This window comes from Musca domestica, unplaced genomic scaffold (genome assembly GCF_030504385.1).
Source record: "Musca domestica strain aabys unplaced genomic scaffold, Musca_domestica.polishedcontigs.V.1.1 20, whole genome shotgun sequence".
NCBI classification, from domain to species: domain Eukaryota; kingdom Metazoa; phylum Arthropoda; class Insecta; order Diptera; family Muscidae; genus Musca; species Musca domestica.
In genome coordinates, this window is record NW_026712250.1 from 8,652,131 (window position 1) to 8,672,057 (window position 19,927).

A 19,927-nucleotide genomic window follows, 5' to 3' on the forward strand; every position below is an offset into this window, starting at 1 on the left:
TTTTTAAAAAATCCACGTTATGTTGAGGTCTCCAAAAAATATTTTTAAAAAATCCAGGTTTATGTTGAGGTATCCAAAAATTATTTTTTAAAAATCCACGTTTGTGTTGGGTTCTCTAAGAATTATTTTTAAAAAATCCAGGTTTATGTTGAGGTCTCCAAAAATTATTTTTAAAAAATCCACGTTTAGTTGAGGTCTCCAAAAATAATTTTTAAAAAATCCACGTTTATGTTGAGGTCTCCAAAAATAATTTTTAAAAAATCCAAGTTTATGTTAAGGTCTCCAAAAAATATTTTTAACAAATCCACGTTTATTTTTGGATTTGAAAAAAATATTTTTTTTTAATTTACGTTTACTTTTGGATTTTTGAAAAATATTTTTAAAAAATCAACTTTTATATTGGGGTCTCGAAAAAAATATTTTTAAAAATCCATGCATTGAGATATTGCCATTATGATTTTATTGTCCTTGACACATGGAGCGTATGATTGCTGTCAGTACGTATACGCCAAACCTTCATTAACTTAAAAGTTGTTGCGAAAAAAGGCCACTTCTTAGCTGCTATTGTCAATTGTTTTCCTGTTTCGCCAAGCAATTTGTCTTTGGCCATAAGTTGCTGCTTACAAAAATTACAAAGTTTTTGCTCTGCACAAACATGATGTTGGAGAGAAATATATATTTGCAGGGAAACTGAAAACAAAAAATCAGAGTCTTTTTTTTTTTTGGGTGCTATCCAACAATGCTGGAATTCCTCAAAGGAAAAATATGAAATTCTCTGAAATCTTTTAACTGCCACAGACATGACCATGGAGAGTCATGGATGCAGCAGCTACTTCAACTACTAAACTACTGACCTTTTCGTTTTATGGTTTTTCTATGTTAAGTTTTTCTTTACTTTTCCTTCGCCCCCGAAAACTACTTTCGCCTTTACTTTGACCCCACCCCAAGTGCACACACAGAGATGGGGTGGTTGGGGGCGTATGGATTTCCTTTGACTTTAGAAAGCGAAAACTGTAACATGACTTTTTTTGCTCTACTGGAATTGCTTGTTGTATTCAATTATTTTTTTTTTCTGTTTTTTTTTTGTATTTTTTTAGATTTTTATGACTTCCCATGTTTGAGTCTCCAACATTAGTTCTGGGTGTCCTTTTTTCCGACTTGTGGTCCTCTGATGCTTGGCAGTTTAACATTTTTGCTCTTTTTCGCTCTCCCCTCTCTCTCTCACACACTTTTTCTCTGAGTACATAATTACTGGGCATTCATTAACTGTTTTTTGTTTCGACTTGGCTTTTATTTGTTGTTATTTAACAATGCCTTTTTAGGAGTAGGGGCCAAATTGCTTTGCTGCGCAGTTTTAGGATTTTTTTTTTCGGTGTGTATTTTCAAGGACCTCCCTTTCCTGCCGGGCTTCTTTCCATGTAAGTGGACACAAATGTTGGTTACTAATTAAAATGTTTGTTAAACATGACTTTATGGTTTGGAAAAAAAAACACAAAACCAAAAACTTGTTTTTCATCTAATGACTGTCAGTTGTCGAGCCAAGGGCAGCAAAAATTCCATGAAATGTGGTTGTGAAAAGGTTCAGAGATAGAATTTGTAAAAGGATCTAATCCTATTCCCAAGGTTGATAATTAAATAAAGTATTCAAAAAAAACATAAAATACTCCCCCCACCCCCCCCCCCCCCCAAACGTATGAGTGATGACGACAATCATACGCCAATAGGGACAATTTTTTTTATTGAAAATTCTTGGGTTTCCAAAGGTGAAACCCCTTTTTTCCCAGGATTTTCTATCAATGGGGATTTAAAAAAAAAATATTTTCCAAATACTATCCATCAATCGGTTTAAATTGGCTATTTACATTTTTGTTAATGGATTTTGAGTCAACATAGATTTTTTAAAAACATTTTTTCCAAGAACTTCTGAACAAAGTAAATATTTTAAAAATATTTTTTATAAATATTTTCCAACGTGGATTTTTGGAAATATATTTTTTCAATACTCACAAGATTTTTTTCACCACAGAAAAATGTGGATTTTTGGGAAATATTTTTTCAATATCCGCAGGATTTTTTATAAAAATATTTTTTTAAAAAAATCCACGTTTTTTCTGAGGTCTCCAAAAATAACTTTTAAAAAATCCACGTTTGTGTTGAGGTCTCCAAAAATAACTTTTAAAAAATCCACGTTTGTGTTGAGGTCTCCAAAAATAACTTTTAAAAAATCCACGTTTGTGTTGAGGTCTCCAAAAATAATTTTTAAAAAATCCACGTTTATATTGAGGTCTCCAAAAATTATTTTTAAAAAATCCACGTTTATGTTAAGGTCTCCAAAAATTATTTTTAAAAAATCCACGTTTATGTTAAGGTCTCCAAAAATCCACTTTTATGTTAAGGTCTCCAAAAATGATTTTTAAAAAATCCACTTTTATGTTAAGGTCTCCGAAAATTATTTTTAAAAAATCCTCGTTTATGTTAAGGTTTCCAAAAATTATTTATTAAAAATCCTCGTTCATGTTGAAGTCTCCAAAAAATATTTTTAAGAAACACATGTTTATGTTAAGGTCTCCAAAAATTGTTTTTAAAAAATCCATGTTTATTTTTGGATTTTGGAAAAATATTTTTAAAAAATCCAAGATTATGTTGAGGTCTCCAACAATTATTTTTAAGTAAACCACGATTATGTTAAGGTCTCCAAAAATTATTTTTAAATAAACCACATTTATATTAAGGTCTCCAAAAATTATTTTTAAAAAAGCCACGTCTATTTTTAGTATTAAAAAATATTTTTTAAAAAATCCACGTTTATTCTGGAATTAAAAAAATATTTTTTAAAAGTCCTAGTTTATTTTTGGAATTAAAAAAATATTTTTTTAAAAGTCCTAGTTTATTTTTGGAATTAAAAAAATATTTTTTAAAATAATCCATGTTTATTCTAGAATTAAAAAAATATTTTTTTTTAAATCCTCGTTTGTTCTGGAATTAAAAAAATATTTTTTAAAAATCCTCGTTTATTTTTGGAATTAAAAAAATCCACGTTTATTTTGGAATTAAAAAAAATATTTTTAAAATATCTACGTTTATTTTGGAATTAAAAAAATATTTTTAAAATATCCACGTTTATTTTTGGAATTAAAAAAATATTTTTTTAAAAGTCCTAGTTTATTTTTGGAATTAAAAAAATATTTTTTAAAATAATCCACGTTTATTCTAGAATTAAAAAAATATTTTTTTTTTTAAATCCTCGTTTGTTCTGGAATTAAAAAAATATTTTTTAAAAATCCTCGTTTATTTTTGGAATTAAAAAAATCTACGTTTATTTTGGAATTAAAAAAATATTTTTAAAATATCCACGTTTATTTTGGAATTAAAAGAAATATTTTTTTTTAAAATATCCACGTTTATTTTGGAATTAAAAAAATATTTTTAAAATATCCACGTTTATTTTGGAATTAAAAAAAAATATTTTTAAAATATCCACGTTTATCTTGGAATTAAAAAAAATATTTTTAAAATATCCACGTTTATTTTGGAACTAAAAAAAAATATTTTTAAAAAATCCACGTTTATTTTGGAATTAAAAAAAATATTTTTAAAAAATCCACGTTTATTTTCCAATTTTAGAAAAATATTTTAAAAAAATCCACGTTTATTTTTGGATTTTAGAAAAATATTTTTAAAAAATCCACATTTATTTTTGGATTTTAGAAAAATATTTAAAAAAATCGCCATTTAGTTTTGGATATTTTTAAAAAATTCTCGTTTATTTAGCAATTTTAGAAAAATATTTTTCAAAAATCCCCATTTATTGATTTTTGGATTTAAGGAAAATATTCAAGGAGTTTTTTAAAATATATTTTTTTTTCACCACCAAAAATACCTGTTTTTTTGGAAAATATTTTTTCAATATTCCTGGGATTTTTTATCAAAATATTTTTTTTTTTTTTGCCACTAAAAAGACGTGGATTTTTGGAAAATATTTTTTTCAATACTCACAGTATTTTCACTATTTTTGTTAATATTATTCACAGAATTTTTTATAAAAATATATTTTTTCACCACTAAAAAGTTTTTGGAAAATATTCTTTCAATATTCCTTTTATTTTTTATCAAAATATTATTTTTTGTCACTAAAAAATGTGGATTTTTGAAAAATATTTTCTCAATATTCACAGTATTTTCATTATTTTTTTTTTTTTTTAATATTATTCATAGACTTTTTTTATAAAAATATATTTTTCACCACTAAAAAGACGTGGGTTTTTGGAAAATATTCTTTCAATAGTCCTGGGATTTTTTATCAAAATATTATTTTTTGTCACTAAAAATGTGTATTTTTGAAAAATATTTTTTCAATATTAACAGGATTTTCATATTTTTTTTTTTTTTAATATCATTCACAGAATTTTTTATAAAAATATTTTTTCTGACCACTTAAAAAAAGACGTGGATTTTTGGAAAATATTTTTTCGATATTCCTGGGATTGTTTATCAAAATATTCTTTTTTTTACCACTAAAAAGACGTGGATTTTTGAAAAATATTTTTTCAATATTCACAGTATTTTCATTATTTTTTTAAATATTATTCACAGAATTTTTTATAAAAATACGTTTTTTAACAATAAAAAGACGTGGGTTTTTAGAAAATATTCTTTCAATATTCCTGGGATTTTCTATCAAAATATTCTTTTTTGCGACTAAAAAACGAAGTGTATTTTTTGAAAACAATTTTTTGAATATTTTTTTTTAATATTAAAAGCTATTTTTATAGAAATATTTTTTTCATTTCTTATTTTTTTTTTTTTTTGGAAAATATTTTTTTAACATTCACAGGGTTTTTTATGGAAATATTTTTTACCACTAAAAAGACGTGGATTTTTGGAAAATATTTTTTATAAAAATATTTTTTTTTTTTTTTTTGAAAATATTTTTTTTATAAAAATATTTATTTTTCACCACTAAAAAAAGACGTGGATTGTTGTAAAATATTTTTTCAATATTCACAGAATTTTTTATAATTTTTTTTTTGGAAAAAAAAATATTTTTTCGATATTCCAAGAATTTTTTATGGAAATATATTTTTTGCCACTAAAAACAGATTTTTTATAAAAATATATTTTTTTCACCACTAAAAAGAGATATTATTTTCAATATTTATTTTTTATTACTCACAGTATTTTTTTCAATATTCACAGGATTTTTATAAAAATATTTTCTTTCACCTCTAAATAGACGTGGATTTTTGGAAAATATTTTTTTTTTTTTTTTCAATATTTACCGGATTTTTTATAAAAATATTTTTTCACCACTAAAAAAAGGCGTGGATTGTTGGGAATTTTTGTTTTTCAATATTCACAGATTTTTTATAAATTTTCTGGGAAAAAAAATATTTTTTTTCAAAATTCAAAGAATTTTTTATGGAATTTCATTTTTTGTCACTAAAAACAGGTGGATTTTCGGAAAATATTTTTTCAATATTCGCAATTTTTTTAAATAGTAAGCTTGTTGGAAATGAGGTGTTGGATTGGCGCCCAATCGTAAAAAAATAAAATTTCATGATTTTTTTAGAAGTTAGTCTTAAGGGCCATCCGTTGGCGCCCAATCACAACAAAGGGATTTTTTTCCTACAGCCTGTTGTCAATCATATGCCTTTGGGGGATTTTATTCTTTCTCCCTTCTCTTTTTTTTTTTTTTTTTGAAAATATTTTATTCATATTCCGAATTATTATAATTGGTAAAAAAATTCCATAATTTATCTTAATAAAGATAATGTTCAGATTATTTTCTCCGGTGAGCATATCCTTTGAAATATTTTATGAGAATTTCATGTCATTTATTATGGCAGCTGACAGCCATCGCCAGTTATTTTTTATTTTTCTTTTTTATTCTCTCCCTCTATCTCTCTCTCTCTCTCTCTCTCGCTTCATCTCAAATTGATATCATTAATATCAATCATACATCCGCTAGAATACCTAGACCACACAAAGAGAGTGAGGGCGTGAGAAATAGAGAGAGAGTGAGAGAGAGAGGGAGAGGCGGGTAGACAAATCATCAGCATTGTCATCGTTAATGTCATCATATTTTATAAAATTTAATACCGACAGCATGTCCTTTTCATCCTTTGCAGGTTCTTTTATATTTTTAACAATTGAAAGTGAAGATGCCACTCTGTTGCAGCAACAAAGGACTCTGGCCTCGACGAAGAGGAATATTGGGCCGCACAAGGCAACGCCAGGCCAACCAGGACCGATTGCAGTTAACAACAACAACAATTTATATCACACACAACACCAACAACCACACCATACGGACAATGGCACAATGAATGCAGCGGGTGTTCCCTACTCCTCCTCCCCCTCCAATGGAGTACCAGCATCCTCATCATCATCCTCTTCACCCTCGCAAATGATGGAGGGTGTCATCTCATTGAATAACAATGATTTCAGTTACGGTGATGAGTTCACACCTCAGTATGCCCTGTCGCCGGACACCTATGATGTACGCCAAAGGACCATAGAAAATATCTGGGATATCACGGTATCCTTGAACATTTTGTACAAGGAGAACTGGACAAAGTGAGTATAAGGATGGGCCTGGGAGGCCATAATAGCTGTAACTTTAACTATTCACCCCTCTCTTTCTCTCTTCCTATCCCTCTCCCCCACTCAACAGATTGGCCGCCCTGGAAATTGCCAAATTTCAGGACCAATTAATTAAGAGACTGAACGAAGATGCCATGTTGCAATTAACGCATGACACCGATGTTAATGGCCAGACACCGGCCACCGAAGCAGTGCTGCTGTTCCATCAGCATGGCCTGTCACCGCATCATCTGCACCATCATCATCATGAGTGGAATTTTGCCAGGGCCTTTTTGTATTCGCTAACGGTGCTGACCACAATTGGTAAGTTGAGAATGTGACCCGCCCCCACCCCCGCCCCCTTTGGAACTATTTTTCCAAAATTTCCAAAAAAGAAAATTCGAGTCCTGAAATAAATTCTTTCGAGAGAATTTTGAAATGGCCAAAGAGGTTCCAGCAGGACCAAGAAAAAGGGGAACAGAATTAAAAACATTTTTTTAAATAATTTTCAAAATTAATTTAAGAGAAAAAATCATAAAAATGAAATTTTGGATTTTTTTTTTGAAATTCGTACCAAAAGGTACGAAAAGTACTAAAATGTACTAAAAATTTAATATTTTGTTTTGAACAATAATCTAAAATACTGAGAATTGAAATGAGACTCAGTGATGGACAGCAGGATAGATGTAACAAAGGGTTTTTTGGAAATTCGTACTAAAAGTGAACGAAAAGTACTAAAATGACACTAAATTTCAAAAACCGCACCATTTGGTATTATTTGAAGGTATAGAGCCAAATACTTGAAATTTTGTATGGGATTCAAGGTTTATGGGGTCAAGTAAGTTTGACACATAAGAAGGTGTTTTTGGAAATGTGTACCATCTTCGTACGAAAAGTACCTAATTGTACTAAATTTGGTATTGGATGAAGCGATGGAGATAAAATTCTGAAAATTGATATTTAGATTACTGATGTTATCTGAACTTGAGATATGGAGGTTGTTTTTGGAAATGTCTCCTATATTTGTACGAAAAGTACGGAATTGTACTAAATCTGGTATTGGGTGAAGCTATAGAGCTGGAATACCGAAATTTGATATTGAGGTCTCTGTTGGTATCTGGCATTGAGATTTAAAAGTATTTTTAAAATATGTGCTATATTTGTACGAAAAGTACTAAATGGTACTAAATTTGGTTTTGGGTGAAGGGTTTGGGCTGGAATCGTGAAATTTGATATTGGAGTCCTGTATGTCATACAGACCCCTGTTCGAAAAGTAATTTTTACAAATATTTGAAAATTAAATTAAAAATAATTTTTGAATTTGGAGTTTAAAAAAAAAAATATTTTTGTTGCAATTTTTTGTTGGATTTTTTTTTAAATATTTTTTTATTTTTGTTTTTAAAAAAAGATTAAAAATCGAAATTCACAGATTCAAGGTTTCCTCAGTGTGATACGCACCCGTGTTCAAAATTTAATTTTTACAAATATTTGAAAATTACATTTAAAAACTCAATCTTTGAAATTTGGATTTTTTAGAAAATAATTTTTATTTTTTTTTTGTCAAAAAAACATTCTTTTAAAAACCGAAAATCAAAGATTCAAAGCGTCCTTAAGGTCATATACACCCATATTTGATATGTAATTTTAACAAATATTTGAAAATTAAATTAAAAAAAAAAAACAATCTTTGAGTTTGGATTTTTCAAAAAAAAAATATTATTTTTTTTTTTTTTTTGAAAAAAAATAATTTTTTAAAATCCGAAATTCATAGATTTCAATAGTCCTTGAGGTCATACCCACCCCTGTTCGAAATCCAATTTTTACAAATATTTGGAAATTTCATTTCAAAAAATTTGAGATTTTTAAAAAATAAATTTTTATTTTTGTTGAAAAAAATATTTTTTTTAAATACCGAAATTCATTGATTCAAAGGGTCTTTGAACTAATTTTTTTTTTGTTTTTTTTGTAAAACATTTTTTTTTTTAAAATTCAAAATGCATTGTTTCAACTTGTCTTTAGTGTACTACACAGCCTTGTTCCTTTTCCTTTTTATTTTTGTTGTAACAAATATTAATATTAAAAAGAAACTCCGAAATTCATAGGTTTAAAGAGGTGTCGAAATGTAGTCTTTACAAAAACATTTGGAAATTAAATTAAAAAATCTATATATGAATTTGAATTTCTTAGAAATTAATTTTTATTTTTTTTTAATTTTTATTTTAATTTTTATTTTAATATTTTTTTTTTTAAAACTGAAATTCAGGGATTTTAAGAGACCTTAGTCCATACGCACCCCTGTTTGAAATGAATTTTTTACAAATATTTGGAAATTTAATTTAAAAAAAAATAATCTATGAATTTAATTTTTTTTTTTAATATTTTTTTTTAAAATTTTGTTGTAATTTTTTTTTTAAACCCAAAATTCATAGATTCAAATATTCTTTGAATTTTAAAAAATATTTTTTTTTTTTTTTGTTGTAAAAAATAATATTTTAAAAATTCAAAATGCATTGTTTCCACGCCTCCTTAGTATCATACGCACCCTTGTTCCTTTTTATTTTATTTATTTTTTATTTTTTGTAACAAATATTTGAAAAAAAAACCCAAAATTCATTGGTTCAAAGAGTCCTTAGCGTCATACGCTCACCTGTTCGAAATGTAGTTTTTACTAAAACATTTGGAAATTAAATTAAAAAAAAATTATCTATGAATTTGAATTTCTTAGAAATTAATTTTTAGTTTATTTTAATTTTTATTTTAATATTTTTTTTAAATTTTTTTTAATATTTTTTTTTTAAACTGAAATTCAGAGATTTTTGAAGAGACCTTAGTCCATACGCATCCCTGTTAAAAATTTAATTTTTACAAATATTTGGAAATTTATTTTAAAAAAATTAATCTATGAATTTGGAAGTATTAAAAATTATTTTAAAAAAGCAAAATTTGGAAATTTAATTTAAAAAAATTTATCAATGAAATTGGAAGTTTTAAAAATTATTTAAAAAAAAACAAAAATAATGGATTCAAAGAGTCTTTGTATTATTTCAAAAATATTTTTTTGTTGTAAAAAATTATTTTTTAAAAATTCGAATTGCTTGGGTTCAAGTTGACCTTAGTGTCATATGCACTCTTGAATTAGATTTTTTTTAAATTTTGTTTTTGAAAATTTTTTTTGAAAATATTTTTTTTGTAAAAAAAAAAACAATAAATGAACCGAAATTAATAGAATGGAAGTGTCCTTGGTGTCATACTCATCCCAGCTGGAAATGTAATTTTTACAAATATTGGGAAATTTAAATTAAAAAAATTAATCTATGAATTTGAAAGTTTTAAAAATTATTTAAAAAAAAAACAATATTTGGAAGTTTTAAAAATTATTAAAAAATAAAATTTGGAAATTTAATTTAAAAAACTTAATCTATGCATTTGGAAGTTTTAAAAATTATAAAAAAAACAAAAAAGATGGATTCAAAGAGTTTTTGAAATATTTAAAAAATATTTTTTGTTGTAAAAAATTATTTTTCAAAAATTCGAATTGCTTGGGTTCAACGTGTCCTTAGTGTCATATGCACTCTTGTTCGTAGAATTGGAATTTTTTTAAAAAATAATTTTTTATTACAAATATTAAAAAAATAATCTTTGAATTTGGATTATTAAAAAAAAATATTTTTTTATTTTTGGTGTAGATTTTTTTTAAAAAAAATTGTAAAAATATTTTTTTATAAAAAATATTTTTTTTATAAAAAAAAAGATATTTATTAAGAATATGAATAAAAAGTATTTTTTTTTTTTTTGTAAAAAAACAATAAATAAACCGAAATGAATAGAATGGATGAGTCCTTGGTGTCATACTCATCCCAGCTGGAAATGTAATTTTTACGAATATTAGGAAATTAAATTAAAAAAAAATCTTTGAATTTGGATTTTTTTAAAAAATATTTTATTTATTTTTGTTGTAGAATTTGTTTTTAAAAAAATCGATATTCATAGATTGTTTTTTACTTATATTTTCAAATATTGTCGAAAAAAATTATTTCGAACAGGGGTGCGTATGACATACGGCAATAATCATACGCTGCCAAAATCTTTTGGCCTAATTAGATTAAATCGTGATTTTTTCTGTTTTTTTTTTTTTTTTTTTTTCTAGAAATTAATTTTTAATTTTTTTTTTTTTCTAAAAAATAATTTCTTAAAAAACCGAAATTCAGAGATTTTAGGAGACCTTAGTCCATATTTGGAAATTTAATTTTAAAATAATTAATCCTTAAATTTGGAAGTTTTAAAAATTATTTAAAAAAAAATTAAATTCATGAATGCAAAGAGTCTTTGAATTTTTTAAAAAATATTTTTTTTTTTTTGTTGTAAAAACATATTTTTTTAAAGATCGAATGGCTTGGGTTCAAAGTGTCCTTTGTGTCATATGCACTCTTATTCCTATGAATTGGAATTTTTTTACAAAATATTTTTTGTAAAAATATTTTTTTTATAAAAAATATTTTTTTGTAAAAAAATAAACCTTAATAATAAATAAACCTTAAATAATAGAATGAAAGTGTCCTTGGTGTCATATGCATCTCAGCTGGAAATGTAATTTTTACAAATATTGGGAAATTAAATTTAAAAAAAAGTTATATTTAAATTTGGATTTTTTTAAAAAATATTTTTTTATATTTTTGTTGTCGATTTTTTTAAAAAAAAAATTGTAAAATAATTTTCTTTGTAAAAACATTTTTTTTGTAAAGCCAATAAATAAACCGAAATTAATAGAATGGAAGTATACGCATCTAAATATTGGGAAATTAAATTTAAAAAAAATAATCTTTGAATTTGGATTATTTTAAAAAATATTTTTTATTTTTGTTTTAGATTTTTTTTAAAAAAATTGTAAAAAATATTTTTTTTTTAAAATCCCTGAATTTTTTTATAAAAAATATTTTTTTTTATAAAAAATATTTTTTTTTAATATTTTTTTTATAAAAAATAATTATTTTTTTTTTATAAAAAATATTTTTTTGTAAAAGAAAAACAACAAATAAACCGAAATTAATAGAATGGAAGTGTCCTTGGTGTCATACGCATCCCAGCTGGAAATGTAATTTTTACAAATATTGGGAGATTAAATTAAAAAAAAATAATCTTTGAATTTGGATTATTTAAAAAAATATATATTTTTTTTAATTTTTGTTGTGGAAATTTGTTTTTAAAAAATTAATATTCATATATTGTTTTTAATTATATTTCCAAATATTTTCTAAAAATTATATTTCGGACAGGGGTGCGTATGATATACGGCAATACTCATACGCTGTCATGGGCTCCTGGCCCAATTAGATTATATCGTGATTTTTCCGTGATTTTTTTTTTTTGTTTTTTTGATTTCCGTAGGGAAGACATCAATCTTTGACACTTTTTCTGCCAGTGTCCAAATGGTGTGGCATTATTAATAAAAAAATATATCCAAGATTTGTCTCAAATAAGCAAAGCTAGGTAGATATCATTTGGCATTGGCATGATGGACATGATTGTTATTTATTTCTTGCCAGCTGTCAAGACTGTCATTTTCATTCAATTTCCTGAGTCAGCAGCAGCAGCAGCCTTGATCTCATTGCTGGCATTCAAAGTTTAGGAATATTTATTAATAATATATAGATATATACACATACAAACAAAGTCAACGCCTTCTGTTTTCCATCCGATTTTTTTATTTTTCGTCTCACCCCTATTCCCTCTCACCCGCCTGCGATGTCATTTCAATTCTTTTTAAAAAAAGCCATTGAAATTGTGTCAATTTTATTTATATTATTAACATAAAATTGACACAAATGTACTCGACAATGATGCTGAGGAGGCTTACAGCTCGCCTCCTTCTACTCTCCCACCTGTCTATCGGTCTTTTTCCCCTGCCGAGTGAATATGAAGCCCATAAAGAAACAAAACAAAAAAAAACAGAGCTCGCGAAGTGCCAAAACAAGAAACAAAAGAAGAACTCCAAAGCGTGCCAATAAGCGTATTGATGATGATATGCCTCATCGGAATTTAGTCATATCGAATGTCATTCAAATGAAATGGAAACGTAACGCCCATGACAAACTGGGAACTGGGTGAAAGGAAATGGATATTCCAAGCAATAAAAAATGGGAATGTGAAGAAAAAAAAAACGATTTTACCAGGCATGGGAAAATTTAGGGAAAAAATTAAATTTTCGCCATGGCTGGCGTATACGTACTGACAACAGTCATATGCAATGGGGCACGCATTTAAATAGATTAATTTGTATTCTCAAAAAAAAATCAAGGTGACAGAGAGTCCTTGGAAAATGTTTGTGAAAATGAATGTTGACAGTTAGTCCTTGGAAAAAATGTTTGAAAAAAAAATCCCACAACTGGGGTGTACGGTTCGGCCTGGGCTCAGCGAATTTCTTTTCTACAGACTTGGGGTATGCGGAATTTCTATTCTACGGAAATATGGATATTCAAAGCAATAAAAGGGGGGTTTGATTGAAAAACCGAAATGTTTTCATGGATACCTGGAAAATGTTGGAATAAAAAATTTAAATTTCCACCATGCCTGGCGTATACATACTGACAACAGTCATACGCAATGGGGTACGTATTCAAATGGAATAATTTGTATTAAAAAAAATCTTATTCACACAGAGTCCTTGGAAATGTTTTTTTTTTTTAATTGATTTTCACAGTTAATCCTTGGAAAACAACTGCAAAATTTTTCTATGGAAAAAATATTTCACTTTCTGTTGGTCTTTCAAAACACATATTTTTTAAAAATCCAGGTTCAGTTGGTCTTTGAAAAAATATGTGTTTCTAGTAAAATCTTTTTTGGTCTTTAAAGAAAAATATTTTTTTTTTAATCTATGTTCTTTGATCTTTGAAAAAATTTATTTTTATAAAAAAGCAAGTTCTTTTGGTCCTTGAAAAAATATTTTTTTAAAAATTCCAGGTTCGGTTGGTCTTTGAAAAAATATTTTTTAAAAATTCCAGGTTCGGTTGGACTTTGAAAATCCTGGTTTGGTTGGTCTTTGAGAACATTCTTTTTTTATATCCAGGATCGGTCGGTCTTTCATAAAATATTTTTTTTAAATCTAGTTTCCTTGGGTCTTTGAAAAAGCATTTTTTTTTTTTTAAATCCAGATTCGGTTGGTATTTGAAAAAAATATATTCTTTTTAAATCCAGGTTTGTTTGGTCTTTGAAAAAACATTATTTTTTAAAAATCCTGGTTTGTTTGGTCATTGAGAAAATTTTTTGTTAAATCCAGGATCGGTTGATCTTTTAGAAAATATATTTTTTTAAAAAATCTAGGTTCCTTTGGTCTTTGAAAAAACATATTTTTTAAAAATCCAGATTCGGTTGGTCTTTAAAAAAATATTTGTTTTAAACCAATTCCTATTGGTCTTTGAAAAAATATATTTTTTTAAACCAAATTCTTTTGGTATTTGAAAAAAAAATTAATCCTGGTTCGATTGTCTTTGAAAAAATATTTTTTTTTAAAAATCCAAGTTCTTTTGGTGTTTGAAAAAATATTTTTTTTAATCCAAATTCTTTTGGTCTTTGAAAAAATATAAAGATATTTTTTTAATTTTTTTTTTGAAAAAATATTTTTTTAAAAATTCCAGGTTCTGTTGGTCTTTGAAAAAATATTTTTTTTTTAAAAAAACCAAGTTCTTCTGTTCTTAGAAAAATATTTTTAAAAAAAAATCCAGGTTCGGCAGGTCTTTGAAAAAATATATTTTTTAAAAAATTAAAGTTCGGTTGGTCTTAAAAAAATGTTTCTTTAATAAAAATTCATTTAGTCTTTAAAAAAATATTTTCCTAATCCAAGTTCTTTTGGTCTTTGAAAAAAAAAATATTTTTTTTTAAATTCAGGTTCGGTTGGTCTTTGAAAAATATTTTTTTTAATCCAAGTCCTTTTGGTCTTTGAGAATATATGTTTTTTTTTTAAAAAATCGGAGCTCGGTTGGTCTTTGAAAAAATATTTTTTTAAAAATTCCAGGTTCGGTTGGTCTTTGAAAAAAAAATTTTTTTTTAATCAAGGTTCGGTTGGTCTTTGATAAACATTTTTTTAATCCAAGTTCTTTCGGTTTTCGAAGAAAAATATTTTTTTTAGGTCTTTTGGTCTTTGAAAAAACTCTTTTTTAATCCAGGTTCGAATAGTCTTTGAAAAAATATTTTTTAAAAAAAATTAAAATTTTTTTCATAATCCAAGTTCGGCTGGTCTTTGAAAAAATATTTGTTTAAAAAATCCAGGTTAGGTAGGTTTTTGAAAAAAAAATTAAAAAAAAAATTAGGTTCAGTTGGTCTTTGAAAAAAAAAATTAAAGAGTCCAGGTTCGGTTGGTCTTTGAAAAATATTTTTAATCCAAGTTATTTTGGTCTTTAAAAATATATATTTTTTTAAATTCGGATTCGGTAGGTCTTTGAAAAAAAAAATTGTTTAGTCCCCATTCTTCTGGTTTTTGAAAAAATATATCTTTTTTAAAAAAATCCAGGTTCAGTTAGTCTTTGACAATTTTTTTTCAATCCAGGTACGGTTACTCTTTGAAAAAGTATTAAAAAAAACAGGTTCAGTTGGTCTTTGAAAAAATATTTTTTTTTTAAATCCAGGTTCTCTGGGTCTTTGAAAAAAACATATTTTTAAAAAAATCTAAGTTCGGTTAGTCTTTAAATAATTTTTTTTTTTAATCCTCATTCTTTCGGTTTTTGAAAAAGTATAGGTTTAAAAAAAATCCAGATACGGTTGGTCTTTGAAAAAAAATATATTTTTAATCCAAGTTCTTTTAGTCTTTAAAAAAATATTTATTTAATCCAAAAATTTTTGATCTTTGAAAAAAAAAATAAAAATTCAGGTTCAGTTGGTATCCAAAAAATATTTTTTTAGTTCAAATTCTTTTTGTTTTTGAAAAATTATTTCTTTAAAAAATCCAGGTTTGGTTGGTCTTTAAAAAAATATTTTTTTTAATCCAAGTTTATTTGGTCTTTGAAAAAGTATATATTTTTTTTAAATTCAGGTCCAGTTGGTCTTTGAAAAAAATATTTTTTAATCCAAGTTCGTTTGGTCTTTGGAAAAATATTTGTTTTAAATCCAATTCCAGTTGGTCTTTAAAAAAATACATTTTTTTAATCAAAATTTTTTTGGTCTTTGAAAAAATATTTTTTTAATCCAAGTTCTTTTAGTCTTTGAAAAAATATATCCAGGTTCGGCTGATCTTTAAAAAAAAAAAACATATTTTTTTATTTATTTATTTTTTTTTTAATCCAAGTTCTTCTGGTCTTTGAAAAATTATTTTTTTAAAAAATTCGGGTTCGTTTGATCTTTTAAAAAATATTTTTTTTAATCCAAGTTTTTTTGGTCTTTGAAAAAATATTTTAAAAAAAATCCAGGTTCGGTTGGTCTATGAACAAAAATTTTTTTAATCCAAGTTCATTTGGTCTTTGAATTTTTTTTTTTTTTTTTTTAAATCCAGGTTTGAGTTTATTGGAAATACTACTTAATACAATATTATAAACCTGATACAAAACATACTTTGTATTTATATTATTGTTATATCATAGTTGTTTGGAGTTTTTTGTATTGTTATTGAAAAATATATTATTTTCAATTTATTGTGTGTGCTGAATAAAACTTTGATTCGTTTGGAAACTTTTTCTTGTTCCTAATTAATTTTCTAACATTGGTTATGGGCCCAGGAATTTTGAAGGCTTAAAGAATAATTAATCTGAGGAATTGTCAAAAGGAAAATCTAAGATGACGTCGCCGTTTTTGCAGATTGAAAAACTAGATGAAAAAAATTATGATTCCTGGCATCTGCACATGAAGAGTGTGTTGATCCACAATGGATTTTGGAAGTATGCTAATGGTCAATTGAAATGTAACCCTGGCTGGAATGCAGAACAGAAAGCAGATTGGGTAACAAATGATGAAAAGGCGCTAGCAACTATTGTTTTGAGCATCAAGGTTACTCAGATGAATTACATTAAAAAATGTACAACATCGGCAGAGGCTTGGAGCAAATTAGCAGAAGTGCACAAGCCCAAAGGACCTATTCAAAAGGTCATGCTTTACAAACGTCTGATGAATTTAAAAATGGAAGACAACGATGATATGATCCAGTATTTAAATAAATTCCAAGATATAATTGAAAGACTTGCTGATTTAGGTATTGAACTTCAAGATGAATTAATTGTGATCGTACTTTTGTCAAGTTTACCGAAATTATATGAGCCCTTCATAATTGCTATGGAAACTCGAGATGATTTACCATCATTTCACGTGTTGAAATTGAAGTTGATTGAAGAAAGTGACCGCCGAAGAAATATACAGCAAGACACCGAAGTGAGTGGACAACAAGCATACGCAGCACGTTCAAATAAAAAAACAAATAGCTGGAACAGTAAAGAAACAAAAGAAAAGAGAACAGTTAGTGGAAAATGCTACAATTGTGGTCGTAAGGGTCATTATGCGAAAGACTGCCGAGATAAGAAAACTACTGATCAAAGGACATGTGCTTTAATTGCAGCGGCAAAGGGGTTTAAACAAGACGTATGGTATATTGACAGTGGGGCAACATCTCACATGTCTAACAACAGAAAATTATTTGAAACATTTGAGCAGTGTAATGAAAAAATTTTTCTCGCCGCCGATAAATTTATAACTGCTACTGGTAAAGGCACGGTGAAACTTGAAGGAAATTGTGAAATTCAACTAAAAAATGTCTTATATGCTCCGGAACTACAAGGTAATTTTATTTCTATAAGCAAAGCGGTTGAAAATGGATATACTGCCACATTCAATTCTGATGGAGTGAAAATAAAGGATAGCCATGGTTATGTTGTTATGAATGCATACAAAAAAGACAATTTATTTGTTATGCGTCAAGGATCTAACGAGTGTATTTATGCAGTAAACAACAACGATATGTTGTGGCACTATCGATATGGCCATCTAAATTTTAATGATTTGGGAGATATGTTCAAAAAAGGTCTTGTTAATGGCATAAATATTTCTAAACAAGCAAAAGAGAATAGTTGCAGGACATGTTTGGTAAGTAAGATTCATGTCTTGCCATTTCCGAAATCAACTGAAAAACGTTCCGAACATGTATTGGAGCTAATTCATTCAGACGTCTGTGGCCCGATGAATATATCTTCAGTAGGTGGGTCGAAATACTTTGTCACCTTTATCGACGATAAAACAAGGAATATTTTCGTTTATTTTATGAAGACAAAAGATGAAGTATTTGAAAAATTTAAAATATTTCAACAGCAAGTTGAACGTCAAACAGGAGAAAAAATAAAAATTCTACGAAGTGACAACGGACGAGAGTATCTTAATAAAGCTTTCGATTCATATTTGCAGGATCATCAACGGTAGCTTATACACCGCAACAAAACGGTGTTGCTGAACGTGCAAATCGCACGTTAGTGGAGATGTCCCGATCAATGTTAGTCCATGCGAAACTGAACCAAAATCTGTGGGCAGAAGCTGTTGCTACAGCTGCGTATCTGCGGAATCGTGCTCCTACTAAAACCTTGTCAAACAAAACTCCATATGAAGCTTGGTATGGCAGGAAGCCAAAAGTTAGTCATTTAAAGGTTTTTGGTTCGTGTGCAGTCGCTTTAAATAAGAGGCCAAAGCAAAAGTTTGACGCTAAAGGAAAGCAATACGTTATGGTTGGCTATTCTCAAGTAGCGAAAGCATACAGACTGTATGATAAAGAAACCCACAGCATTATTGAGAGACGTGATGTAAGATTTGAAGAAAATATATTCGAGAATTTTGCTCAAAGTACCAACAGCGGGGAGAAGAACAACGATTTTTTCATTTTTGTCAATGGTGAAAATCAAAGTCATTCCCAAGTTTCGAATGTTCCCGTTGATGAAGATGCAGTAGAAGATGGGTTTAATACTGCTGAAGAAGGAGAAGATATCACATGTGATGAAGAAGAATCTGACGAAAACACACAAACTAACGAGAACCAAATGGAAGCAACTCAATTGCAGGAGGAGCTCGTTGTTTCTGACATTCAGCCACAGGAGGAAAATTTGGAAAATATTTTTCAAGGGGAATCAAAAAGAGCAGGAGGTCGTCCCAAAATAATTCGTGATGGTAAGCCTGGCAGACCTAAGAAACAATATAATGTGATAAATGGTTTGTCAACACAAGTAAACTTGGTTCCTCAAACTCTAAATGAAGCAATACTTAGCAATAAGTCAGCGGAATGGGAAAAGGCTATGCAGATTGAATATAATTCGTTGAAGAAAAACCGAACATGGGAATTAGTTGATTTGCCAACTGGCAAAAATGCGATTGGATGCAAATGGGTTTATGCCATAAAAACTGCAAAAAATGGTGATATAGAGCGATACAAAGCAAGGCTCGTGGCAAAGGGCTGCAGCCAGAAATATGGTGTTAACTATCATGAAACATTCTCACCAGTCATACGTTATGCCAACATAAGGCTTGTATTCGCAATAGCTGTTAACAAAGGTATGCATATACACCATATTGATGTTGTTAGTGCTTATTTGAATGGTGATCTCAACGAGGAGGTCTACATGCAGCAACCAAAGATGTTCGTTGATAAAACGCATCCAAATAAAGTACTACGGTTAAAAAAATCATTATACGGTCTTAAACAATCTGGTCGTGAGTGGAATGCAAAGTTAGACTCATGTGTAAAAAAGATTGGATTTACAAGTTGTCATAATGAACCATGCTTGTACAAAATGAAAGTTGAAGGCGAACTTGTTTTATTAGCAGTATATGTTGACGACATCCTTATTGCAAGTAAAGATAAAGCTGTTATACAAAAAATAAAATTTGAAATATCAACGGAGTTTGATGTTAGTGACAAAGGCCCTATACAACATTTTCTTGGAATGGAAATCAACAGAGATGGTGAAACAGGTGATTTAACAGTGAGTAACACTCAATATATAAACACCTTATTGAAAAAGCATAACATGGAACAGTGTAAGGAAGTATCTGTACCACTTGATCCTGGTTTCCAAGTCGCTTGTTCAAATGGTTGTGGAAAAGCAGATGTGTTGTCATATCAGTCAATTATGGGGGAACTTATGTATTCAGCACTTACAACCCGACCGGACATATTACATTCAGTGGCAAAATTATCGCAGAGAAATGCCGATCCACATACAGAACATATGAATGCCGCTAAACATATTTTAAGGTATTTATCCGGAACTACTCAGCTAAAACTTATATACCGAAGAAGTGAATCAGAATTGACTGGATATGCAGATGCTGATTGGGGCGGAAATTCTGTAGATAGAAAATCATATAGTGGTTTTATGTTCTACTATGGAAAATG

General features: G+C 27.5%; 1 protein-coding gene across 1 annotated transcript in view; it reads left to right on the plus strand.

Moving 5' to 3' along the window:
- LOC101895790 (uncharacterized) overlaps positions 1-19,927 on the plus strand; it is a 95,645-nt gene that overhangs the window by 63,157 nt on the left and 12,561 nt on the right. Inside the window, exons 2-3 of the mRNA XM_059122549.1 lie at positions 6,129-6,576; positions 6,674-6,906. Of these exons, the coding sequence (XP_058978532.1) occupies positions 6,129-6,576; positions 6,674-6,906 (681 nt within the window). The remainder of the gene's footprint in view (positions 1-6,128; positions 6,577-6,673; positions 6,907-19,927) is intronic.